The 27,297-nt window shown below is 40.9% G+C and overlaps 1 protein-coding gene across 1 annotated transcript; it reads right to left on the bottom strand.

Moving 5' to 3' along the window:
• Window positions 1-415: 415 nt before the first annotated feature.
• ZNF318 (zinc finger protein 318) lies at window positions 416-24,677 on the bottom strand. Its single transcript, XM_065729107.1, has 10 exons — window positions 24,318-24,677; window positions 19,629-19,774; window positions 13,611-14,253; window positions 11,135-12,565; window positions 10,113-10,212; window positions 9,085-9,371; window positions 6,001-6,204; window positions 5,434-5,533; window positions 4,476-4,594; window positions 416-4,056 (listed from the first exon to the last, which is right to left on the bottom strand). The coding sequence occupies exons 1-10, from the start codon at window positions 24,660-24,662 to the stop codon at window positions 673-675; spliced, it is 6,759 nt and encodes a 2,252-aa protein (XP_065585179.1). The 5' UTR covers window positions 24,663-24,677; the 3' UTR covers window positions 416-672.
• Between the last annotated feature and the right edge of the window lie 2,620 nt (window positions 24,678-27,297).

Here is a 27,297-nt window from a genome sequence, read left to right as displayed (position 1 = left end):
CCTTACCGATTAGTCTTCTTCTCCAAAAGCCAGTCGGACAGATTTTCTCCCCTTGGTAAGTGATGTGGCATCCATAAATGTGCTTATACAGTACAATGAAACAGCTTAAGTACAGATGCAATACAGCAGTGATTACAAATCACATAGACAGATAAACAAACAAAAGATTAATTCTAATCACATTTCTTGCATTTCAAACAATGAAAGTGAACAAAACCATGCATTACAGTTGAAAGAAATTTTCAGTTTTAGTTCTGCAAGTCTCCATTTCCTCAAGTTCTAAACTGCTGTTCTTGAGCTTGTCCCAGAGGCTGGACTACTTGCGATGCTACTGACATAAACAAGGTGAGCTGGAAATCATCCAGAAGTGTTCAAAGAACAGAAGCGCCCAAAATAAACAACAAAGACGCACGCATTATAAACGAGGAATTCCACTTTAATAGCAGAAGTGTAGAAAAGAAATTGGCAAAAATTCACATGAAAAAACATTTTACACAATTAACTATGTACAGAATAACATGTGTCTGATTTCTGATGACATGAAGTTTCAATTCAGCCATGTCCTACGATGCAAAACGCACCCAAACCCCTCAACTGGAACAAAACAAACAAAAAAACATACATATAATTCCAGCTCTGGCTCCTCAAATATTGGGGCTGGCTGGGTTCATTTCAACCCACTGGGCTTTCTGCTAAGCTTTCAGTAATTCCTGAATTTGTTGTAGCTTCCAAACTACTGTTAGTGGTTTCTGTTTGCTCAGTCTCCTTGCTCCGTGCAGAGCGTACTCCCTTGCTTCGTGAGCCATCCTCCTTTCCATGGGTTTCTTTGAGCCCAGGAAGGAATGTTTCCACACATCCAGATGTCTGACTTTGTCTGCTGCCTCCATCACAGCTTAGTGATAGCATTTCAGCAGCACCACTTTTGCTCTCCTCCACCTGCTGAAGGGTCTCAGACATGGGAGAAATGCCCTGCATTTCTGGAACCAGCATGACTGCTTTCGTAGTGTCATTGTTTGAGGGTTGCAATCCAAGCTGCAATGCAGCTGTTTGAGAAACCTGGGTACAAAGTTTGTTGTCCCCACTACCAGAAGTGGCAAAATCAGTAATCTCTGTTTCATCCACTGTTTTTCCAGTGCCCAGCTTGCTCAGTTTGTTTGATTCCAGTTTAACAGATGCAATAGTTTCTAGTTTTGAAATTTCTTTTACATTCATATTTAAAAGTCCTGCTGGAAGGATACTGATGTCTTCATGTACTGGCTTAGTATTTCCCAAATTAAAATCTGTGCTTTTGAACTCATGTTCTACCTTCTCAGATGGAGTCTCATGGCATTTTGTATTTTCTGATCTCAGGGAATCCTTCTTGCTATCCACACTAACACTTGGCGAGCAACTTTCAGATTGCTTTGTATTAAATCCTGAGTGAGTGGCACTCAGATTAAAGTCTTTGGTTGCTGAGGTTCTTACAGCCTCACACTTCGTTTGCTTGTTGACAGCCTCTTCTGAAAGATGCTGACTCAAATCTGCTGATAAAGCAACTGCTGATTCCTGGACAAGATCAGAGCAAGCCCTAGAAAATCCTGCCATTCCTACTTCTCTTGCATCTCTGTTAGCGAAAGTATCACCTAATGTTTCATCAGTTCCAGTGTGTCCTAGTGACTTCTTTTCAACCTCAACCACTAATTCTACACTGGATCTGAGTTCAACAATGCTCGCTGAGCAGGCCAACCAAGCAACCTCCTGCCTTTGGGTTTGTTTATCTAGTACTGCATGGCCTGACAGCTCTGGTCTAATCTTTTCTTGTGCTTCTAATGTGCTACTTCTAGATCTTGTATAATTGAGAGATGTCTCTGGCTCTACCTCTGTCACTTCTGAAGCACTAGTTTTATTAGAACCATTTTTCATTTCTACATTTGGAGTATTAGATAATTTCCAACCACTTTCAGAACAAAAACTGGTTGACACGACCTGTTCTTCTCTATTACAGTTTCTGGAAGCGTCCCTCTCAGCAGGACTTCTTGTCAATTCTGAAATCTTATTTTGGGTTTCTGAAATCTGGGGAGCTTTGCCAGGGACTCCTGGTACTTCCAAAGCTACACTGTTCAGTTTCACATCTCTTAAGGAGGCATCAGTAGAATCTTGCTCTGTCACGACTGCTACTAAAGCTTTTTCTTTTGAAGTGTTTTGAGAATCACTCAACAAGTATGGACTATCTGCTTCTGAAACAGTTCTACAACTATCACTTAAATTTTTCTCTACCAAATGGGGATCTCCCAAATTTTGAATTTCAATGTGTTCTAGCCTATGCGCAGGCTTTACTGCTTTTATTTTCCTGTCTTTCATCTCTTCATCTTTCTCCAACATGCCAGGGGCATTTCTGTTACTAACTGCAATTTTATTTGCATCTTCCTGTCCAACCTTCTCTTGGATATTTTTTCTCTGCAGATCACAGAACTCCTTGCTATCTGCTTGTACTTGACTTGCTACATCCACAAGTCCTTTTTCTGCAGGCATCTGAATATGAGAAGCAGGTTTTGCTTCTAGCAGTTCTGTGACTGAAATTTCTGACAGCTGAGCCTGAAATACCTTCTTGCTCCTTTCAGCGTGATTCTCCTCAAGAATCCAACTGCCCATTACTTGATTACTACACTGTGATGAATTCCCCTCCTCCAATTTAATCTGAATATCTGTTGAAAGAGTCTGGAATTTTTGACCTATGTCCTTCTGAATACCACTTTCAGTGTCAGCACTCATCTCAGAATTAGGTATTAAAGTCTCCGGAAAGCCAGTTTTCTCCATTACTGAGCCTCTCTCAGCTGAGTGGGCCTGGCTAACTTCAGCAGCCATATTCTGAGATTCCTCTTTAAAGGAGGATAAGCTATTGACTGCTCTAGAGTTTGCAGGAAAATCTGCAGGTTTTGCAAGGTTAGAGTTTTCTCCATTTGGAAGCGTAGAATTTGCAAGCTTGCTGTCAGCTGAACCCTTTCCACCACTACTGTAGAAAATATCATAGAGATCTTTAGCATTGGCAGTGGCCAGGCAAGAATTTCGTTTCTCTATCTTTTTTGCCTGTTCACTAAAAGCAGTTGAAGGTGGTGGTGGAGGAGGGGGCCTCACAGGCATTGCCAGCATTGTCTGTTCACTTTCAGACACACCTGGAGCTACTTCATCTGCAGGGATGACAGGAGCCTGCTGGACTGCAGGTGGAGGAGGTGGGGGAGGTGGTATATCAGAAGTCTGAGAAGACTCACTTTTCTCTGGTGCTTTCAAATCTTCCTCTGACCCTTTTAATATTACCTCTTCTCCTCCAAAAGCTTTTGAGATGATATCTGGAGGCAGCAGCAGATCTGCACTGGTTTCTTTTACCACGGGTAGTGGTTTGGTGGTGGCTCCAGAGGATTTGATGGATAAAAACGTGTTCAAAGGTGCTGGTTTGCTAACTGCTGCAGCAGTGGATTTCCTGAAAATCATAGTGGGGACTGGTAGATTGGGTAGAATTTTTGATTGTGTTGATGTATAAGCAACTGGTGTCCATGGGGTAGTGTGTGGAATAACAGTTTTGCCAGACAGTTTGATTTCAATGGACTTGGCATGGAGTTTCCCAGACTGAAACTTGTTCTCCTCTTTGTTTCCCTCTGTACTCTCCTCCTTTGGAATAACTACTCCTGGGGCTTTATCCTCTCTCTCAGTCTTTTTCCAGCTGAATTTCCCAAACGATGTCTGACTTGGTGATTCCTTTTTACATTCCTCCTTTTCTTCTTTTTTATCCTCTTTCTTCTCTTCCTTCTTCAACTTAAGCTTAATACCCATTTTTCGCCCAGAAGAATCTATTTTGTCTTGACCTTCATTAGCACTTTCTCCAAGCTCTGGGATGTTCTTTGTTTCCTCTTTCTTTATTATTTTTGTTTTTTTCTCATCCTTCTCTTCTTTCTGTTTCTCAACTAGCTTCCTCTTCAGCTCATTCTGCCGCCTGCGCTCTGTTTCCAGAACCACAGCCAATCCAGCTTGACGGTCTAAATTTCTCCTTTCTTCATAGAGCGGGTTTTCATCTATGTATTTCTAAGGAAATAAATGGCATAGTTTTAGCAACTATTTAAATGAAAAATAATAACATCAATTCAGCTCTGTAACAGCTTTGCCTTGCAAAGTAAGTACCATCTCAACAATGGGAGAGCAAAAAGCTTTTTCCTACCAAGAAACTGATGCCACAAACTCCACAATCTGTAGTTAAATGAAAATTGAGTGGTGGCCTTCAGCAGTGCTGTCATTCTTTTGAAGAGTTTCAAAATTTAAACACAATTTAACATTATGCAGAGCAAAGATTAATCTCTATGTAGTGTGAAGCTCTACTTAGTTCAGTGCAATACAGTGAAAATAACCGAATACACCATGTCAAAGGTAATGCTTCAGGAAAAGATGATAGAGAAGATAAAAGCTAACAAAAGGAATCACTCACTCCTTGTACATCAGTTACCAACCTTGTATTTTTCATTGTGAGGATGACTTTTCACATGCTGCTCAGCTGAGATTTGATCTCCAAAAAATTCATGACAGAGCTGGCAGTAATAACCAGTGATGGGAATCAGAAACTCAGACCCTGAAAAAAAACAAAGGAAACAATCAGAGAAAGCAAAATTTAAAAGATGCCAAACTTTTAACAAAGCCAAATAAATGCATCAAAGAATAACGGCAAAACCTCCAGCAATGTTCCTGTTCACACTTTTGAAACAGAAATTGGTGTTTTTTATGCTTACAGTATGGAAAATTCCACCAGTAGGAGCAATCACGTGAAGTGACTATTTTGATTCAAAAATTCCATTGCTCTTCACAGCTATCCTCTATACAAATACGCTAACACTTCCTATAGTTTTCATCTATCTTCCATCTTTGCAGTATAGTTTCCTCGAATAATAAACACCTGGTTTATAAAAAGAACACACTGAAGTTTAGCAAAAGTGCATCCCTGTACCTGCAGAACCTGCTGCAGTTACCTAACACACTGCAGATCCTACCAAATACTCATCAGTACTTTTTCAGGACAAAATGAGTTCAATGAAAGAGTCTGCTGCAATTCTGTGTAGAGTACTCCTCAAGATGTGCTCAAACACAGCAAGACTTTGTGGTCAGACACTGATCTAAACTGTAATATGTTAGTAAAAATGACTTCAGAACTACACTGGGAAAAAGTCACCCAGTATTCAAAATAAAAAGCTAAATTCTAAGGAGAAAATAAGGAGGCATACTATGTTCTCCTACATTCTTGCTCCTTTTCCACAGAAGAACCAGGAAATTAAATCATCTACCATTTACTAATAATACAATATCTATATGTGCTCCTGTAACTACGTAAAGTTTTGAAATTCCTTTCTCAGAGTAACTGGAACCTGCTGGAGGGCTAAGGGAGAAGAAATTCAAGTTTTAAAAATATTAACATACCTTTGGCAGGAACAGTTATCTTATCAATGCGCTTTATGGAGTCTTGTTTGGTCTCACTCTGGGTCTTCGAAGCCCAAGGTCTGTTGTAAGGATCCAGGGTCTATTTGCACAGTGACAGAGGTATACAGGCTCACATATTACACTAGCAAGGCAACTACACTTGTTTGTTTTTTTTTCCTTTTTAACATCCTTCCAGAACACTGACCATTAAAATCAATGCACAATTATATACAGGTTTTCCACTTTTCCCTCCCATTTTGTAATTCATAACATGAGAATAACCAGTGAAGAGGATAAGGTGTAAACAATATCAGTGGACAGGCAAACACAAAACAAAAATATCAAACACTAGGTGCCAAGTGAACTGAATACAAGCCCCATTTACCTAGTGGGAACAGACCAGTAGCTGTACGAACTGCTTGAGTCCAATATTTTTGAATTTGATCAACAGCTTCTTGCGCTCATTACTTCAGATTCTCTTGTAAAATGTAGTCCTGTGATGTATGTTTCAGTGCTAATATTTACAGCAATATGAAATGTACACAGTGAAGGAAGCCTGTCACATACCTGTCTGTGTTTCTTATTATGCATATGTGTGAAAAAATCAAACATGGTCCCGCAGATGGTATTGCAGTCTTTGCACCAGTGGTTCCCTGCATCATAATATTCATAAATATTGGCCAGCTGGAAAGGATGTTTGGAGGACTGTGAAGAGGATTCTGCTGGCTTCGGGCTTCTGCCTCTGGATTTTTCATTAGCTGGTTTTGATTCCTAAATTGAACAAAAGGAAACATTTATCTAAGACAAGGTAGGACAAACATAATGCTCTGGAACTCAGATCTTGCCTCCAGCAGAAGCCACACGCACAAAAAAAAAAAAAAAAAAAAAAGTATATATCACCTGCTTTTCAGCGCCCAGGCTAAATCCACTGTTTCAGAGAGCTGGTATTGACGATTAAGATGCAGCGTGGTCACAGTGAAGAGCTTCCAGTAAGACTCCCAGATGTAATGGCTGGATGGTTGTAGGTAATCAAGGAACCAAATGAACAAATCCCCTAAGGCATGCACCCTTCCCACTTTATGGGTTTCACACAAGCATCTCAATAGTTCCAATTTACAGTACTAGCCAACATTACATGGAACACCTAAAAGCACTTGGAAGTTCTGCCAGAAACAGCTAGAAGCTACAGTAAAAGTAGCTTGGATTAAAGTAGAATGAAAAAGGAAGTAAAAGTTAGTTGACTGAAAGTATTTAACTCAATCATTTTATCAGATTATTTGAGAGAGCCTGAATTCTCTGGAAGACCCATTGCTTAACAGTAATAAAGTTCCGTTAATTACCTAAGTACATACAGAGAAGCATCTTGCAATTTAAGCATGTAATACTTACATTGATTTGTACAGAAAGATGCCATACAGTAAAGCACAGACATTTCAGGACACTAGCCAAAATCAATAAATTTTGCTGAGAATCTTGATGTATGCTAACACTGTGAGTAGCAAAACAAATAATACCTGAAACAAATCATGAACAAGCCCTGCTAACTGATATCACTGTTCTACTGGATAATACTAGGTGTATTTTGAGTTTTGATTTACATTCTCAATGGCTGAAAGCCCACCATGTCATCATTTCTAATCTGCGTGACATTCTGGGAAGAACAGCCATCTTTCCAAACTTAGCAGATCCAAACCAGCTGCACGATTTCCAAGTTATTTAGTAGTGGTGTCAAACAAATTTATTGAAAGAGATTCAAAACCCACAAATAACATCTGCCTCACTTGAAATTCCTTTTGATAAACAGGGACAGGTTCTCTCCTAATACGATTCTGTGCAACGTAAACAGTAATGCAAACAATGAAGAGACATCCATGACACTATGCACCCCAGAAATGTCCACATCCCAATACAATCTAGTTCTTGGTATACGGTAAGAAGCGATCCAGTGAATATTTGCATATATTCTGCGTGCAAGAACACAGCAAAGCTGACATTCTCTTAAACAATGAGAAGATCAACTTGTGATCAGTAAGAAATGCATGGGAGAATGTTCACAATGTCTAAGTGTCTTCTTTTATGTTATTTACAGACCCATACAACATATCCTATAAAATGCTATCTCAATCAGAGCTTTACAAAACACAACACTTCTCAAATATATGAGTGACAGCCAACTCTAACTCTTCCGTGCTTCTACAATTAGCAAAACATAAACAACTTTCCAATCACAGTATCTTACCTCCACGTCAGCAGAAACTTGGGATATAGCTCAGGGATGTCTTTTTAGTACAAGACTAGTTCCACCTTAGCAATTTGTAACTACAGCACTCACACATGAGCTCAGCAGCAAAAGACCACAAAATAGCTTGCAAAGATGCAGAAAGGCAGAAATGTTTTTGACCCTTAAGTGGCCAAGTAAACTGATCTCAGTGTCCAAAAGTCTGCACTATCTTTCTTTTCACAAAAACAAAAGCTAACAATCAGAGTTATAAGATGAAACTCAGAAGCTAAGGTCAGCAACCTACGGACCGTGTTGAAATAAGGAACCATAAAAGGGAAACAAGTCATTATGGGTTCAGACGATGCAAGCAATGGAAATCAAAATAATGAAAGACACATTCACCCAGATTTTATCTCAAGAAAAGAAAGCAATATAACTTAATGCAATGTAGGATTTAACAGATGTTCTTGTCTACTTATTCGTACCATGTGGTGTTTGATGCAAACAATTTGCAAAAATAAGTGGATACTAGATCTTGATACAAAAATAAAACACAAAAACAAGCCTTAAAATGAAAGACATCTAATGACTTCTCTGAATCAGATCAAGATGAAACATAAGGAAAAGTTTACAGGATTCACCTCTTACTCTAATAACACTTTAATTTCTGCAAGAAAAATACACAGTAAAGTCAAGCGTGCACAAAAAGCATCTACTGTCTCCCAACATCTATACCACTGACATCATTGAATACACATCAGAAAGCAACATCATTGTTGTCCTGAACACACATACAACCTCTCAGATGCTGCTATCATTGTACACTATTTCCAGAGTAAAAACAATTCTGGATCTTGATAAGGCTCTTCTAGGGTACCCACCAGACAGAGACCAAGTCAGAGAGACCATCATGACACATACACGCATTTCTTAAAAAAGAACACACAGCAGACATATAATAATCACATTAAGCTGACAATGAAATTTAAGTGTTGCCATGATTTGTTAATATCATCACCTGGTGAGAAAAATAACATGCTCCAAACTTTCAGAGAGCTTGGAGAAACATTCCTTTCTGGCAGGCCATACTGGAAATACTGTACAGAAAAAAAGTCTGTCATTCTGAATATGGAGTTGAGACCTAACTGCTACAAACACTTATGCTACTGTTCAATCCATTCAATGCCTCACAAAACCAAGATTAAAAAAAAAAAAAAAAAAAGTGGTACTGAATTGCACAAGCTCTGTGAGAAACTATAAACTCTGATTGCATTTACCCTCACCTGCATACACAATCAAAAACAGTATCTAAGATGTGGTAACAAATGCCATAAAAATGAACCTTCTGTTGAGTGTTTGGGAGCAGCCGTTCCCCAATGACCTCTTCTTATAATGGAAAAAGCATTAGTACACAATCTAGAAGATTTTACCTTATTGGAGGAAGTTGCTTTCTCCGGACCTTTTGTGTTTTCTGACTTGCTGTTCTTTTCTGAGGAATCTTTCGTTTCCACAGATGATTTACGGGGTTTTTCAAATATGTTAATCCCCAAGATCTGTGCAACTTTGTCAAGCTCAGACTGCTTCTTATCAGCTGCATCAGATTCTTTATGGAGCTCTGAAATCTCCTTCATAATATTTTCTTGAAGTCTGTTCACCTCAACCAACAAGGGGTCTTTGTGTCCATCCTTCTCACGTCGTTTTTTCCTCAACATCTCTCCTGAGCCAATCAAGGAAACAGAAGAGTTGGAAATGCAACAAGAAAATTGTCTTAAGATCTGTATGACTAATTCCAGCAACAAGCAAAATACCAATACAAAACACTACACTTCATTTTGACTAGGAAGTTGTAAATGTGGAACCAACTTGTAGGTACAACATCACTAAATCTGTACAATCCACCTCTGTAGGGGTTGCCTCAATATACACTCCTAACAAAGGCAGCACAATCCTCAAGGGATTAATAATCCTCAACTGACTTAATAATTACTGTATGACCAAACAAGCAAAATTATTTTCTGTTAATCATTTAATCAGAAATGATCATCTTCCAAGGGTGAAACAATTTACTTTGATAAGAACAAAGTTTTAAAATAACATAAGTTAATAAGTTAGAGAGGACTTTTCCTTCTCTAAATAAGATTCATAAAAATTGAAAGACATGCTGACATGTCTTCAGTTACTATTCCTCATTTCATCTAAAAGAGCACTAGAATACATAAACTGCAATTCTTTTAACCTACCAGGCCACTAAAGAAGATTGAAGAGCAGCTGTTTGTTTCAATGTAACTGTCAGATTTAGACATAATTAATTTGAACATAGCAATTAGGTCACTGGAGTTCCACACTGCCTTGAGTACGAAAATATTACAGTGCAGCCTATACATTTTGGTCTTCACTTTTAGTACGTACTGCTGGCAGAAAATAAATAAACAAATAAATGGGGGGAGACGTGCTATACCTTGCTGTTTACGAAGCCTGTCTAGTTCAGTCTTCAGATAATAAAGCTTCTTCTGCCGTGCTTCTCGCTCAGTCTTCAGTTTTTCTCTCTCTTCTATCACCTAAACAGATTGCAAGAAAACTGGATTTTCTTCTCCACCTACCAAAAGTTAATCAGTCTTGTGAAAACAAGACACCAAGAACTCAGTTTGCCAGTCACAGAACATTGCTCACTATTCTCAAAGTGTTCTTGAGTGTTGTAACACAACAACTACTAATCTCGATTTGAATCTACAGATAATTATTATACCTGTGCTTACATTTCAACCCTATAGAAAAGTGATCTTTTTCCTGCTCTGATTCAGAAAGACCAATTTATTAGCACTGTTGCTGCTGCTACTAGAAATTTTAGTTCCCTGTGTTGTAATTCAGTCACTGGTAGGACAGAAAACATGTCTGTCTCATTCTAATCTACTGGCAGGCCATAGCACCCATTTTCTCAATATAGTAATTTGGCCACTGTATTCTCCAAAACTGCCTGGTTTGACAGCCCATTTCTCATGGCACCGAGGCTTGGCTGACTATCTTCTTACAGGGTTCATCAAGACCAATGTTGAACAGTTCTTCAGAACTCACACAGCATCTCTACAGACAGCATATTCCATCACTGCCAAAAGATCCTACAGCCCTTCACCTTCTCTTCTAATTTGACTTTGCCCAATTTTAGCCATAATTTCGGACTCTGCCTCCATGTGATTTTTGACTGTATCACCAAAAACTAAAATTAAACACATGGATGAAGTTTGTTTCTTGCTCAGTAAAATCTAGCAGGAGGAGCTCATACATTTTGTTTTCACTAGTTCGCACTGACTCCCACTGAAGAAAACCAGCTAATATGCTAAAATCTTTAACAAAAGCAAATTTGGTTCAACTACTTTAAACTGGAGCCACTCAGGCTAAAAACAGTGCATTTATGAGGAAAAGTTTCTAGCCCACTAAGCAAACAGTCTGACATATTTGGGTACATTAAAAGGGACAGCATACCTTCTGCTTCTGAGCTGCTCGATTTTTTTCATCTGATATCTTTTCTGGGGTACTTTTGAGAGGATGTGAAGATGGGCGAGGGGGCACTTTGGAATGAGCAGGAGTGGTAGGGACACGAACAAGCACAGAACCGTCTCTTTTCACATCAGTGGCATCTTTTCTCATAGAGACTGTCTCAATCACCCGGAGGTTGGGACGCGTGGGGTTTGCTGACATGGCCATAGTAAGAATCCTGTGAGCCTCTGGCAATGTAGGATTAGGCTGCTGGGTAGCAGGATACATGGTCCAGCCAGGAGCTGCATATGCCATATAATGTCCATATGCGTCATATCCTGGAGGGGCCAGTGTGGGAGGTGGATAGTTCGGGGGCATCTGAGCAGTACTGAACTGGGAATAGTTGGGAATTTGGTATTGGGAAACAGAAGTAGGTGTAGGTGGCAAACTCGCAGGAGCTGGTGGAACTGAAGGAATGAGAGAAACGGAAGGAATAGGCTGTTCTGGTGCACATGGAGGTATGTCCTGTCCTCCTGGCTTGTTCTTTGTATATTCTGATTTCTGAAGAGAGGATGCATCTTTAGACTGCTGGAAAGAAATGGGAGGTGATGCTGAGTGCTGCTGCCCTGACTCTGGAGAACGAGTGTCACTTCGGCTGCGACGTACATCCCAAGGGTCCGTTCCCGTTCTGCGAGTATCTGAAGAGCGATGATCAGGAGAACGAGATGCCAACTTTTTGCCATGAAGGCGCTCCTGAGTACGGATGGCTAGTCTTCCAATTTCAGCAACACCAATGTCAAGTCCAATGGTTTTGAGTAAGTCATGGATCTTGGCATACTCAGCATTAGGCTCTTCTAAAGGATCCAGCTTGACAGCTGGAGTAGGAGAAGAAGGAGGTAGGCTCACTTTCTGGCTTATCTCAGTGCTACAACTCACTGGAGGCTTTTGAACAAGGTGTGATTCAGTTTTTGTGTCTTCATCTTCATCGCCATAAAGAAATTTCTCTTCATCCTCAATGTCAGGAAAACTACGCCTCCTCTTCTCCTGCGCACTGACAGAATCAGCCATCATGCCCAGAATTCGGGAGAAACCACTGCCATCCTGACTGGCCCTCTCATGAGGCAGTAGGAAGTCAGTATGGCGATCAGCAGGCTCTGATTTGGGTTCTATTTTATCCTTGTGACTTAAGAAGCTTCCAAACCTCTCTTCATATGTAAAAGTGTCTTTTGGAGCAGCAGAAAGTGGGTTCCACTCGTATAAGCCATCGTGTAACTCTTTGTTTGCAGACTCCATAACAGAGTCTTTGTTAAATCGCTTAAGAAAATTCTCCACTTCAGAGGAAAATGGAGCTGTGTTGCTGGTCTGGGGCAAAGATGAATGGCTAGAAAGAAGAGGAAGATCCTTGCTGGGAGCAGAGCTGCTAGAAAAGTCCTCAGACTGCAAGACAGAGAAATTATTATTCGCTACAGTACCCTCTGAAAGGACTATGCACCTCGTAGAACAAAAGAACGTGATCATTTCTCTTCAAGATCACATTTGAAGAGAGAAGTTAAAAAAGACAATTCACAGTTGAAAGAGAAATAGAGAAGATTAAAAAAAATTGTCTAGTGATTCTAGAGCAACGAAAGCAACAAAATCAGAATTCTATTTCACTAACTTTTTGACAAGCTTAAGAAATGAAATTTTTAAGCTGAAACACTGACATAAGTTTGGCTGTGCTTTGAGTTTAATCACAGACAAGTAGGATATAGCACCTTAAGACAAGTAAAAATAACTGTACTGGGAATATTTCCAGTCACTACTTCAACTATGCATAATTAATGGCAAATGCAATTGACACAGCCATAGAACAGGATCTTCAGTTCTGGGGCAACTTCTGATATAAACATGATACTGTCAACCAAATCAGTATAACAAGCAGAACAAACCCAATGTGCTAACATGGGAAAAGAAATTTATCACAGTGGTCCCAACTTCACTGATACTCTGATTTTCAAACTTGACTGGTATGGGTTGGGTACAAATTAAGAATGGTTAATATCAGCCTACAGACTACAGAAAAAAATTAAGGACACTGAAAAGATGTTTACAACCAAAGATACTGAGGATTCATCAGGCAGTCATTAGTCTATAAAGAAACAGAAAGAGGCACTGTGACAGTCATAGCTTCTGTCAATGTCCTGACAGCCTGTATTCAAGAAGACTCAGCTTTTCAACACAACCTCAGTGTTTTGGAACAAATTTCAACAAGAAGATTTCATTCTGCCTCAGATCTTATAGATATATAATCCTTGATTAATTACCTTCACCATTTAAAATTTCCAATGCCATTTTGAATTGTACAGGCCTGCAAAAAGATACCTGTCCTTTCAAAGACAGGAGAATGTAAACATTTGACTTTTCTATTTTGGAAATCTGTATTAGGAAGTGACTACTTGGGAAAGGAGTAGTGAAGAGACAGAAACATAGACAGAGATCAAACCTGAATTGGAGACTCTACTTCCATCTCCACTCTTTTCTTCAAGATAGATTTTTTGGGCATGGATGGTATTTCCTCAGGTCTATATGTATAACGAGGCTCAGACTGTAGTGTGTTAGTCAAGCCTGGGATCACATAACCACTGTCTGAAACATCATGATTCACATTTCTATTACGTTCTTCCTCTTCTCTTTTTCTCCTGGCACGGTCAAGCTCTCGGAATTCTTCATTCAGGTATGATGGGCTGGGACTTCTACTGCGGCTAAGGCTGCGGCTGCGGCTTCGTCTGCGGTAGTTTCGTGTTCCTGATGAGAAACTTTGATGCTCTCCACTCATACAATGCAATTTCTCATCTTTTTCATACCGTGGACGCTTTATTTCTCGTCCCCTCTCTTCTGGTCTTGACGGGTAGAAAGATTTCCTGAATTTGTCACCATCTCTGTCAGATCCACGAGGCAACTCTTCTCGACGACCATAATGTGGATTATAATCTGAACGATGAAGAAAAACGTCTCGGTTGCGGTAGTCTTCATCATGTCTCATGCTGAAGGGACTTGAAGGCTGATCTTCATGTGATAGGTATCTCTCTAGGCCTCGAGGGCAAGAGAGGCCTCTGGTGAATATGGGACCATCAGCCATATCATCCCTGCATAAGAGAAGCATAGAATAAACACAAGCGCTTGAGTCAGAAGAACTATGTCTCACTCAAGAGTAAGAAATTTCCAAATCAAATTCAGAATAGCATCTCCATCACTAAACAGAAGCAACATTTAATATTATTTAAGCAGCAGGGAACAAAAGGGATTGCCGTTTTTAACAGTGTTAAGCTTCTCTCCTGCGAAGTTGTTAGCAAATACAGAAACAATTCAATTCACAGTGCAGCCAAGCAAAAAAAAAAATTGACAGGATGGATTTATTTCTGTAAAGGAGAGAGACTATGCACTAAAAAAAAAACCAAAAAACATTACTATCATATTTAAGGCCACAATCCCTTTCCTCACCCCTCCCAGCAAGATGCTAAGGTCCCATTTCATATGAATTATTCAGGGTATAATTCAGTTTCACACCAACACATGCAACCTGATCCTCCTTCTAGATTCAACTGTGGAAAAAGACCACAAATTCTATCAAAGTTTTCCACTGCAAAAGATCTATAGACGAGATTGCCAAAAGCACAATCTGCTTTACCTAAAAAAGAAGCATAGTTTTTTACATGATATCCATGAATCAGAAATTTTAAATGTAAGAGTACCATTTCTATGTGTCATCCCATGCATTATTATACACAGTGAACTACAACTAGCACAACCTGGGAGTAGCTAGCTGCATTTCCTGGTCTGTCCTTTTTTGGACCAACCCCTACAGACACTTCCAATCAGGAGTACTACTTTAAACACTGCCTTCTCCCCTCAGCCCCTAAGAAATTCTCTGCCACTGTCTTTTACATCAAGCAGAAACAAACAAAACTTAAAAATTGCCAACTGCTGTCTTTATTTTCAGAAACTTCAAAAATCTAGTATGATCCTCTGAGAATGGGAAGGAAATGTGCTCAATTAAGGGAAGTCAGTGAGACAGAAACCAAAGAAAAATCTCTCCTGAGTGATTAAGACATCAGCTTGAGATTAACTATGTATGACTGCCTGAATCTTCAAACACCACATCCTTCTCCTAAGAAATGTGCCTCAATGTAGAGAGGAAAAGGACCTGGGGGTGTTGGTTGATGCTCGGCTCAACATGAGCCGGCAGTGTGCCCAGGTGGCTAAGAAGGCCAACAGCATCCTGGCCTGTATTAGAAATAGTGTAGCCAGCAGGAGCAGGGGGGTGATCATCCCCCTGTACTCAGCTCTGGTACGGCCGCACCTCGAGTACTGTGTTCAGTTTTGGGCCCCTCACTACAAGAAGGACATTGAGGCCCTGGAGCGTGTTCAGAGAAGGGCAACAAAACTGGTGAGGGGCCTGGAGCACAAGTCTTATGAGGAGCGGCTGAGGGAGCTGGGATTGTTCAGTCTGGAGAAGAGGAGGCTCAGAGGAGACCTTATTGCACTCTACCACTTCCTGAAGGGGGGTTGTGGTGAGGAGGGGGTAGGCCTCTTCTCCCTGATAAGTAATGACAGGACGAGAGGGAATGGCCACAAGTTGCGCCAGGGAAGATTTAGATTAGACCTCAGGAAGCATTTCTTTTCTGAAAGAGTGGTCAGGCACTGGAATGGCCTGCCTAGGGAGGTGGTTGAGGCACCATCCCTAGCGCTGTTCAAGAAGCGTTTAGATGAGGTGCTAAAGGACTTAATTTAGTAGTTGGGTAGAGATAGTGATAGGAGGATGGTTGGACTAGATGATCTTATAGGTCCTTTCCAACCTTATGAACTTATGAACTTATGAACTCAATAGATCTGAGAAGAGATAAAAAGCCACGCAAGACAACATTTTCTAAAAAAAAAAAAAAAAAAAAAAAAAAAACCCACAAAAAAAACAACGCTGCAGATAAATTACAGCCCCACTTTTTTATGTCACCAGACCAAGAAATAACTAATGTGATCAGATAAGTCCTTTTCATTTTTTCCTTTCATAGTTTACACATGCATATTAAAGAACAAAACCAACATGAAATTTCACTGTTTCTGACCTGAATCAATGCATTTTCTACATTATTAGATAATTTACTGACCCAACACGTCTTCACAAATATCACATATGCCATATCTGATATCAGATGTTAACTCTTCTGTATCAAATCATGTACCTTCACTCATCTAAAAGCACCAAAACATCTATAAGTGTGCTAAGGTTTGTACGTAAGTGTTGCTGTTCATAGCCTAATTAAAATAATTTATTTAAAAGCAAATGTCTCTCTTCAGTGTCACCATCACCTGCAATGAGAGCCTGCTACACCTACACATGCTGGTCAAGTAACAGATGTATTTCACCACACACCTTCAGCTGATTTTTGAGCAACAGTTTGCACCCATGCTTGCAAAACACTCTGACTGTGGCAACAAAGGGGAAGGAATATTAAATCACACTTCGTAAAGACAGGAACAGCAAATCCTACTACACTTAAAAAAAAAAAATGTTACAAGGTGGTACTATGCTGAGCATCCCAACTCCTTCCCCATGAATTACTGAAAATCACAGAATCAGAGAAAAGCAGACCATAGGTCATACTACATTTCCTCAAAGAAAAGAAACTGATGTAAGGTAAGTTTACTTTTTATCATGTTTGTGTATTTATACACATTGAAACGGAAATAAACAATGGTATTCTGCTGTGAACAACCAATAGGACTCCATCCTGACAGTCTCTGAATTGGAAGTTCAACAAGCTGTTTACATCCAAGCCAGCTGTCACTCTTGATAGTAAGCCAAAATTTGCTATTTCAGAATAGAGCTTAATGCAGACCAAGTCTCTGCAGTGATATGGTCTAATCCTCAGCATTAATCTCAGATGAAAGAATTGCTAGGAAGCTCTGTATAGCTTATGGCAGCTCAGATAGTAGTAAATATCTTAACAACACTGACAGAGAAAGAGATGAAAGATAGGGAGGGTAAATAAGTTATACTTCACTTCGATAAAACAAGATTCCAGGAAACAAAAAAAGACTATGATAAAGAAGACAAACAGCTTAAGTGACCTCAAAGGCACAGACCAGCAGCATTCAGCAACCTTACTTACACATGCACAGGAGGCCAGCTGCCCTAAAAACCTGGAACAAATTCTTATAGATGTTTCAAGATAGACCTGCACATGAACAAACACACACCAGGAAATTCTCCTGAGGCATCATAAAAATCTGAGTCTGCAGGAGAATCCAAAAGCATGCCTGATTTCTACATTTTGGCATTTTATTGCCTATTTTAATTAATTTTTCTGCCATCCCAAAAGCCCTTGCAGAAGTGATTGCTTCAAACCCAAGTAGTTAGGAAAAACACCTGAGAATAACAAAAAACTGAATTATTTACTGTGATATCAGATGTGACCTCTTCCATATCAAATCATGTACCTTCACTCATGTAAAAGCACTTCAAAATCTGAAAACGCATCTTTACAGAATAGGTTCTTTTTTTTTAATGAGAAAGAGAAGGGATTGTGTGCAGAATGTCACATGCTCAGTATTAAAGCCAACGATCATCACCAGTAAAGGCAACACTCTAAAGCTCAGTGCTGAAGTCAGTGTCTCTGAACCAAGCAGTCACACAGAAGGAAAACGTACATGATAAACAATATCCTTAACCAACTACAGTCTTTTTAAAACAACCAACCAAATAAATAGTGAATAAATCTGCAAGCCATAAGTAGAATCTACAGGCCTTAGAAAAGCGAAAGGATAGCTAGGTTGTCACGTTAAGCTTCTGGACAGTGGCACCACTCAGTCAAGTGCAGCCAACACAAACAGAATGGAGGGAAAAAAAATAGAAAATGTAAACTTAACCACATGGAGCTCTTGCACACCTGCACTTAAATTGCAAGTCACTTAAAAACTGAGGTCTACATTGTCTGACCTCTTATTCCAATTCATCAGTTCAGCACCTCAGTACCTTGACAGGAGTTGATTTTGCCCTTTTTTTATTGAAAAAAAATAATGTACCATTGCTATTTTTCATCTAGTTAGAGAGATTAAGTGAAAGTTATTTGCTTATCAAGAGAGTAAAGATCCTCACAGCAGTCATTTTCTTTCTCATGTTAAAATAAAACTCCGCTGCATGTGTTGCTAACCAGGAAGCGTAACCACAAAACAGGTTACATATAAAACCTCACTGGAGAACATGAAGCAATGGGACAACTCTACCACCACCCTGTTCTTAATTTGCTGGAGCAGCACAATGCCAGCTATACCTACTTAAGTATTTTCTGTTCCTTCCAACCACTGTACTGTCCCCAGGCATATGCACTCATCTTGTTCTGAAGACAGCAGACTGTACAGGGAATTTACACATCATAAAACTGATTCCAGAAAAACTGAGGCAAAGCCATAAAAGTGACAGTACTGAAAAATAACCTCTCTTTTGCTTTGCTTTTCTGCACCTGCAGAAACTTACCCTTACACTTGAGAGACAGGAAATTCACTTATTTTGCTCATTTCCTTTTTTTGTTTTGTTTTGTTTTTCTCTTTTAAACATCTGGGGGATATCTGCATCAAAAAGTGATGTTACTGTGCCTTTTTGTTTTGTAGGCCTGAGCCTGATCTGAAATTACAATACGGCTGCTCTCAGGCACAAACTACCCCAGTTTTAAGTTCGCAATTCAAGATAAAGCAAACAATTTCAGCTCAACAAGATCATCTTATTTTACTTCCTCTGCCAGATTTTACCTGTTCTCTCACAGAAGGCAAAGATTTTCTAGCAGTACCTACTAATATTTAAACTTCAGTGTTCGCAGCAGTACTTAAAACTCAACTGACTTCTCTTCATTAACTTGTGTTTCTCTTCAGTTCCAACCTTAAGTATTCTAACACTTACTTTATCATGTGTGAGATTGTATGACTGTGCTCCCCTCTGCAGGATCTTTGGAGGTCTTCCTCAAGCTATGCTAGGGCACTCTTCTGGACTATACTCAAAAATCAAGAAAATGCGTTACTCCTGCTGGTAAATGAGGAAATCGAAGATCTGCACTATCCATAAACAACCATAGTTTATGTCAGGACTAGACTGCTTCATAAGAAACAGAAGGTGAATGAAGCTGTGGTATGTCAAATGAAGCACCCCCTTCCTATAAGATACTCTTAAGTTGATATAGGTTCAAGAAACAGTTGACAAAAGTCAAACACTTGTCTAGGGCTATCATGAACACAGGCAGCAATGTTTCTTCAGGAATTCCCCATGCCAAAACTTACTGGAGTCTGAGGGATATTCCAAGGAGGCATCACTACATGTTTATCCTATTACTCTGGTTCCTTTTGCACTCACTGTCAATCCCTACTACAGACAGAGTAGTGGGCCAATTAAACGTTTGGCCGTACCCAGTACAGCCATTCCCATACTCTTAGTGTTTCACACGCTTGAGTTCCCATCTGCAGAGGACCATACCTGTCACTCAGGTTATCAATAGGTGAGCCCAGTCTATCAGGCAGCCTCCTTCTCTCTGGTGTGCCAGTGCAATACCGGTCATTACCAACAGTAATCCGCAAACTCTGTTCCAGGGAAGACTCAGAGCGGAGACTCGGTGAACGTCTCTGTAAATTGAAGAAAGAGTGCAAGCCCATCAATCAGGGAATTTTAATCTCAGCTACAGAAAGGCAAGAGACTCTGCTTAATAAACAAGACCTTGGGTGGACAGATCAATTAAAAAACAACAACAACAACAAAACTCAGACAAACTTTTGTTCCAATTGCCTTTAGTTACTACAGAAAAGGGAGAGTATTAAGTGCATTTAATTTCTCACCCCAGCTGCCAACAATAAGCCCTACATTTACATTATCTAAAAGGGAAATTTTCAACTCAGAATTGCCTTAAATAAGCTACCATTTTGGAAGGTGGAAAATCAAAGAAGTTCAACAAGATGTGGATTCATTGCTGTGCTCTTTTCATCATTACAGCAGCTAAACAAATACTGCATAAAAAAATAGTGCCAGTAACGTCTTAATAAAAAGTGTCTGGATTTCTGGCCCTTCCCAGCACTAATGACAGCACGAAGCAAAGAATAAACTAGTGTAAATAATGCTTTTCCTCACACTGATGTTTTCAGCAGTTTTCCCCATCTCACACTGCTTTCAGTGGATAAGCCCAACCTAACACTAAAAATGTTGGTGGCTGCAGGAACTCCTTACGCCATTATCAATGGTAGAGCCAAACCAGAGTTAATAAAGTCACCCTTGAAAAACCTACAGCAGAGAAGACCTGAGCTAACTGCTCTGCAAACATCTCTATTTGGAGACACACCCAGTACAGAAAATGTCATTAATGTTATGTTTTTTATCCTTTTAGAACATGGTTCTAAAATTCAGGAATTATCCAAGTAAGAGGAGCTCCGTAAGAAGCAGATCAAATGAAGATACTTGATTTATTTTTTTGAACAACCATGGTTTAGATTCCACCTAACAGAAAACAACCTGCTTCAGTTCTGCCAAACCAGTCATGTGCTTCACATTGCTTTCACAGCAGTAGCAAGCTGCAGGTGCACCACATTGGCTGGGAAGGTGCAGCAGACTGAGCACAATCCTCCAAGAGAACAAAAGAACATTAATAACCTCCAATGGGAAAGAAGGATTGCCACACAAATTCGCCTGACAAAATTTACTTGGAGTACAAATCTGCACTAGATTCCATTGTGCATGCCATTGTTCTAAGGTAAAATCCAACTAATTTTTGTTTTTCTGCATTAATCTGAATCCCAGCATTTATCAGAAGATACCCCAGTGGCTTTCTAAGACCATCTGTTTTCTACAGCGCAACAATCATCCTGGGCCAGTTGGACTGAAATACAACATAAACAAGGTGCATGCATCTCTCTCAAATGCACTTGGAAGGTTCAAGCATGCCCTGTTTAACACTGAATTTTGAGGGCTCCCTAGAGGTGATTATCCTGAAGGGCACCTTTTTGCCATCAAGGCTGACAGCAAGTTGGACACATTGACAACATCCCCTGGAGACAGAGAAGAGATTATTATACCTTTGAAGGAATTTTTAAGACAAAAGAAGGAAATAGTTTATATTTAGTTTGTTCAGGATGTATATGACTGCCATACAGATCACCTACAGACAGCACTTAAGGTGCATAAGGTATCTGAACTTTTTGTTGTGACTGAAACATTCAAGTTTTAAGAGCACTTGCATGTGGAGTGCCACCACCAGTCAATCCCAACAATGTCCTGTACTGTGTTTTCTTCCCTTCATATTCAGGCTCTCAAACAGTAGTTACCATTACCATATAAAATAGACCAGTTGCTTATCAGCTCCTAATTTCCTCTTTCTCTGCTGACCAGTCCTTCACTTTCAACTAACTTTCTTACACAAAAGCAAAGGAGCTGATGAAGACTATAAATAAAGAACAAGCAAACGTGTCAGTGGCAAAAATACAAACACTATGATGTATCAGCTCTGCAAGAACACGTATACAATCTGGCAAACTCTCTCACTGCAGCTCAAACCTTCCTCTCCCTCCATTACGTTTTACAGTAATTACCCAAACCTCTGCTGTCACTCCATGCTCTTCCAATTCCCATACAGTTTTCCCCAGAGACTAAGAAACAACATCCATACTTCCAATGTCTGATACACACGCAGCATCTCAGTTACATATAAGAGTGATGCTGATATCTTCAGCACGCGTGTCATTTCAGAAACACAATGACCAGAACCAAGAAGGGAAACAAGAAATCTCAAAGGACACTCCTTTCATATTCCAATTCCTATGAAGTATAGGGACTTGTCCTAACTTGTCCACTTTTCAACCTCGTGCCCTTATCCCATCAGCGTGTGCATTCCATGTACTACATCTTCGACACTTTCACTCCCTCTTCCAAGTCCTCCTTCCTCACCACAGATTAAACCCCTCTTTCTCTAGGCCTTATGTCTGAATCCATCTCCACCCAGTGACAGCTCCAAAACACCACTTATTAACACTACTGTGTAACTCTCCACTTTTCCTCAGCTTCTGCAGAGGGGGTCTTAAGTCATACAGTACTGAAAACTTTGTTAAATCTTTACCAGAGCACACTGACCCAATGAATCTGCTGTTGATTTTATTTCGATCAGACTTAGTTCCACTGTTTGGAAAACATCAGCGTAATCCCAGCTTCTATCTTTCTCTAATTTTGTAAACAGTAATTCTAAAACATAAAAACAACCCATACACGTTATCTTATGCATTAACATCACTTTTAAATAAGAAATAGTGCTGGCTCAACGGTGGTAGGCAAAACTTCCATGGAAAGAATATTCACAGTATATATTCTGAGAATTAGCTATACTGGGCTTCAGCATGTGTCAGAGAGTGCAAAATTCAGGTTCAAGAACTGTGTTAAATCATCTCAATTTCACTCACACAGTGAGAGCTGTTTTGTAGAGAAAGTTTATTCCCTAAACACAGTAGCATTCTTGTAAACAAACAACAAACCTAGTGGGACTATCAGTTCAAATTTACTGGAGCCTAATTTCTAGGATTCATCATTTTTTCAATCCTTCTCCCCAAAATTAGAATAGGCAAGAAAAACATCATGAATGTGTAATAATTTGCTGCAATACCTCCTGCAACTTGAGCCAGAAGGGTGCAAAATAACAGTGTTCTTGACAAACACTATTATTTCAGCATTTGTCCGAAGTGAGCTTTTGCTCATTTGTTTGTTTTCTAAAGGAGAAGTGAGAGGCTGCAGAACAAACACTTCTGATTCAAATTTCTCCAAATCTGAACCAACACATTCAGCATCAGAAGTTTTGTGACAGCCACTCTCAACCTACTGCACAGTAAAAGGACAGACTGAGTGATGATAATGCCAATCTTAACAAAGTTCTGCTGTGGTATCCCCATTTATCATGCCTTTAGTTGTGACTGCCTCACTGTCCGTCAGGCTCCAATGTAAAATTTCATGAATCATATTAAAAATCCATTCTATTAAAAACAAACAAACAAAAAACTTATTTTCAACCTGGATCTCATTAGCAAGACAAATTGCAAGGCTACTCCCTTAACAATACGTAGGGCTAAGATAACAGTGAACAACACCTAAAAGTAAATGGCCAGAGGCAAGCTGCTCAGCCCAGCTTAACTGTCAAACACAGCATTATCTTTCCATACCTCTAGGATGGGTTACTCCAGCGCCTACCAACAGCTGACTTGTAACTCCACTACCATCACCTGCAGTCACTTCCACAAATGGAGTTCCAAGGAAATCCCATCTACCACCATGACAAAGGGAAATCCCACATTCTCGGAGTCCTACCACACAGTGAATCACAGCAGACAGCAGATTCTGGCTGACTTAACTTTCAGTCAAATCAGTCTCCCAAAGCAGATTGCTTTTGCAACTTCAAAAACACAACTATGAGCACAGAATTCATCGCAGAGCGAAAGGAAAACGTGAGTGCATTCTTCCTTTCAATTGTACATATGGCAGGTTAAGTGACCAAGGAACCAAGACATCAGAGCACAAAAGTCTCATTCCAGAGCAACATGAGCACGCAGTGAACCTATGACTTACCAAGACAGCAACTATTGGATAACTGCTGCACCAAATGACAACCTGAGCAAGTGTACGCCACTTGTCAAAAGAAAAAGACACAACCATGAGCACCCAAGGTGCTTCAGCTGCAACATCACAGCTTCACATACCCAAGTCAGACTTCACCTGGGCTAAGAAGAGTGGCACACCTGGTGTGCAGCTCCAGCCACAAAGCAGTGTTACCTCAAGATCAGTACCTGCAACAGAGCCTCCTTTGTATATCAGTGACAGGAGGAAGCGCTCAGACGGAACGCTCACTCAACACCTTACCAAGAAAGTTACCTGAAAGATTTTATACAATAACACAACTCTGTGACAGGTGGAGTAAACAGACCAGCCGCATCCTTTAATACAAGCATCATTTTCCAGACTTAGCTAAAACGCTTACAGCCATTAAAAATATAACGGTTAAAACAGAAAAAACAAAACAAACCCCATCCCTTAAAATGGAGATAACAGACCGCTCCTGTCCCGGCCCAGGACGGCCTCGCGGGGCCGTGCCGGCATCAGCTAGCGAGGCCTGACAGCCGCCCCCTCCCGCAGCCCCGCGGCGGTTACCCGGCTGCTGCTGTCTCCGTGCTCGCTCCCCCGGCGGCCCCGCGTCACTCCGGACCCCGCTCCTCCCGGTGACGGCGGCCTCCGGCTGCGGTGCGGCGAGGGAGAGCGGCGGGAGGAGCCGCGGTGGCCCGACGGGGAGCGGTGACGGCGCGGCGGCGAAGCGCCGGTGGTGGCGGCAGTGGCGGTGGGGGACGGCGGTGGGGGAGGCCAACCGCGGCCCGGCCCCGGCCCCGGCCCCGATGTGCCGCAGCGGGAGGCGCGGGACCCCGCCGAGCCGCTCTCTTTGAGACGGTGGGAGTACGAGGAGGACGAGGGGCCAGAGCGGCCGCTGCCAGAGCGGTACATGATGGCGGCGGCGGCCCGGGGGGTCCCAGCGGCCTGCGCGGGCGCCCCGGCTCTTCTGACCCGGCCCCCCCCTGCTCGCGGGGCCTCCCCCCACCGTTTCCCGCGCGTGCGCGCCGCCGACCACTCTGCGCGCGTTCCCGAGCTGCCCCCCCCCCAACAGAGTCGCGCGGGCTCGGGGAGGCGGGGTCGGCAGGGGGCGGGAGGCGGGACCCGGGGGACACCCGTACAAAATGGCGGCGGCCAGCCGACGGTCACGTGTTCCGCGCGGTGGGGCGGGTAGCGCCAGGTGGGATATGGGGCGGGAATGGTGCTGCGCTCGAGCCGTGCTGGGACCGGGCATTTGCGTCACCAGTTTACCTAGGTCTGTACATCAGACCCGGGTAATAGCGATAGGGTTTTAGCGTGCGGCTGCATGCTAAATCTGGCTGCCCCGCCTTGGTGTTTTCCTGGTGAGTGCTCCACCGCACCGGTGCGGTGTTGTCGCTGTAAATAAAAGCAGACTTCCCTCTGGGTTATGCTTAACAGCGCTTTAAGATTTATTGGTGACGTGAGGTAAATAAAGAGGTTGGATTTTAACGAAACTTAATCATTAGCCACTTCGAAGATTAATAAAGTGGTTTAGTGAAATATGTGGTAATTGAACTGTAACTTGATTATAGATTTGTGGATGAGAGGATTCACGCTAACTTAATAACAGAACATCTTTAAATTGCTGTGAGTGTACAGATCCAAAACAAACTCCTACAGAAGCATGGAAATATGTGGCTCCTGTAAAGTATCTCAGCACCCATGCTTACAAAGCAAATGCCTCATTAAAACATACACAAGAAATGATGTGGCTGGAAGAAGAATGAGCTTAACTTATGCTTAAAATTTCCTTCTACTCAAATTTAGAGCAAATACAATATGCTCTTATTCCTTTACAAGCACTAATTGAGGCTGATTGCAATAGGATGACTTCATGGTGGTATCCATTCATAGATGGCCTTGAGGATTTGAAAGATCTGAGAGCTGCCCCAACCCAGGGGAGGTGTGGTCACAGCCTGTCCTGATCCAGAACAGCTTTAGGGGTTTCATTTATCTTGGAAGCTATAAATAGTGATTTTAATTGGCTCTTGTCAGGTACTTTTCAAAACCAGACACAGATGGCAAAAATATTCTGATACTTCTCACCAGTTGTGCAACCCCCAAAGCTTGCTGGATTCATGATTTCTGTGTTACCTACCTTTGGCTGTGATTCAGACAGATGTACTGGGCTGTAAGGTGGTGATCCATCCTAGGTGAAGTGAGAAAAGCTAGTGCCTGGATATGATAAGGAGATGCCTTTACATTCTCATCTGCTGCCTATCGCAGTTTACAGGAAAGCAGGGGGCAGGCACAAAGGATGTCTTCACGTACTGGTCTTCTACCTTTCACAATTTATGCCAAGATTGGCTTGTGGTCTAAGGAGAGGAATTGCACCAAGCATAGAGAGGCCTAATATAAAGGTGGGGGCAGTTGAAGCACCATGCTCAGGAAATACGCTTGGTTAATGCCAATCATTAAAGAAAGGAGAAGAGAAGCAATTACTTTGCATTACTGTTGTCTGCTCCCTTCCTTCTCTCGGATAACGGATAACGTTTAGTTTGTGACCTTATTGGACTTACAGGCAGCAGATGTGATTACGTTTGAAGAGGCACAAGGTTGTACTTCATGGTAACTATAGTGCTGATGTATATTTGGAGATTTCTTCTCTGTTTGGATGACACAATATAAAACTAGTTACTATAAGGAATATACTATTATCTCAGACGTTCTGATTCTTCATTGAAAGAAATAGCACAATTTCTTGCCTCAGTGTTGAGTGTCTGTGTCAAGCACTCAGTTCCATCAACTGAAATAAATAATAACAGCCTTAAAAAAAGGGAGACTTTTGGTTTTGGACATCTTTTCTATACTGTTGCTTTCTTTACATCAGTTTCAAAAAAAAAAAAAGCTTTGAACTTTAATTCAGAACGGTCAAAATAAATAAACCAAGGAACCCAGTAAACTATTCTTTTGTTTTCATCAGGATTTTATACCCATATAATATTTAATAATCTTTGAAAAATTCTAAAACATTAAAATATTTGTTAACTTTCTTTTGACCTTGTATCCAAAGGAGGCCTAAAGAAAGCAGCCTGGTGGTTTACAGTGATAGATTTAAATGTTGTTTGGAACTTGAAGGAATCCAGATGCCAGGAACTGGTCAGGAAGTTCATTAAAACTTCACTAAGTGTTAGCAAGTAAACTGCTTAAGAGAAAAATGGAGAGAAGGGAAAAAAAAGAAAAAGCAAACAACATATTCACTATGGTCTTTAAAAACAAGTTCAAATGAGAAAAATTCATTGATTGGAGGGTAATGCATGACTTGTGCTTAATAATATTTTGTAGCACCCTCTTATTTTACTGAATGTAACCTTACACCTTCTGAACTCATTCTGTATTTACTGTAGTGTCACTTTACAGTCATGTACCTTGGTGAAGCAAGTTTTTAAGGAGGCAGAGCACCCATGGTGGGATTCAGTTAAATTAAGATTAGTACTGTAGTTTGGGTCTAGTGGTGCAGAGGAAGTTTAAAGTTCTCAGCTCTTTGCAAGTACTCAGGGTCAAAAGT

Source organism: Cyrtonyx montezumae, unplaced genomic scaffold, assembly GCF_038088225.1.
Source record: "Cyrtonyx montezumae isolate F1298 unplaced genomic scaffold, pur_monq_1.0 scaffold_0, whole genome shotgun sequence".
NCBI classification, from domain to species: Eukaryota; Metazoa; Chordata; class Aves; order Galliformes; family Odontophoridae; genus Cyrtonyx; species Cyrtonyx montezumae.
Note: the sequence above shows the minus strand (reverse complement) of the source record. Positions and strands in the feature narration are given on the sequence as shown.

What these genes read in the sequence shown, in the direction of transcription:
- ZNF318 (XM_065729107.1), bottom strand. Translation starts at nt 24,662, where the DNA reads ATGTACCGCTCTGGCAGCGGCCGCTCTGGCCCCTCGTCCTCCTCGTAC. An exon ending in ACGGAGACAGCAGCAGCCGG is followed by an intron (nt 19,775 to 24,317) that starts GTAACCGCCGCG and finishes TTCAATTTACAG; the next exon opens with AGACGTTCACCGAGTCTCCG. An exon ending in AAGTAGAGTCTCCAATTCAG is followed by an intron (nt 12,566 to 13,610) that starts GTTTGATCTCTG and finishes TCTGTCTTGCAG; the next exon opens with TCTGAGGACTTTTCTAGCAG.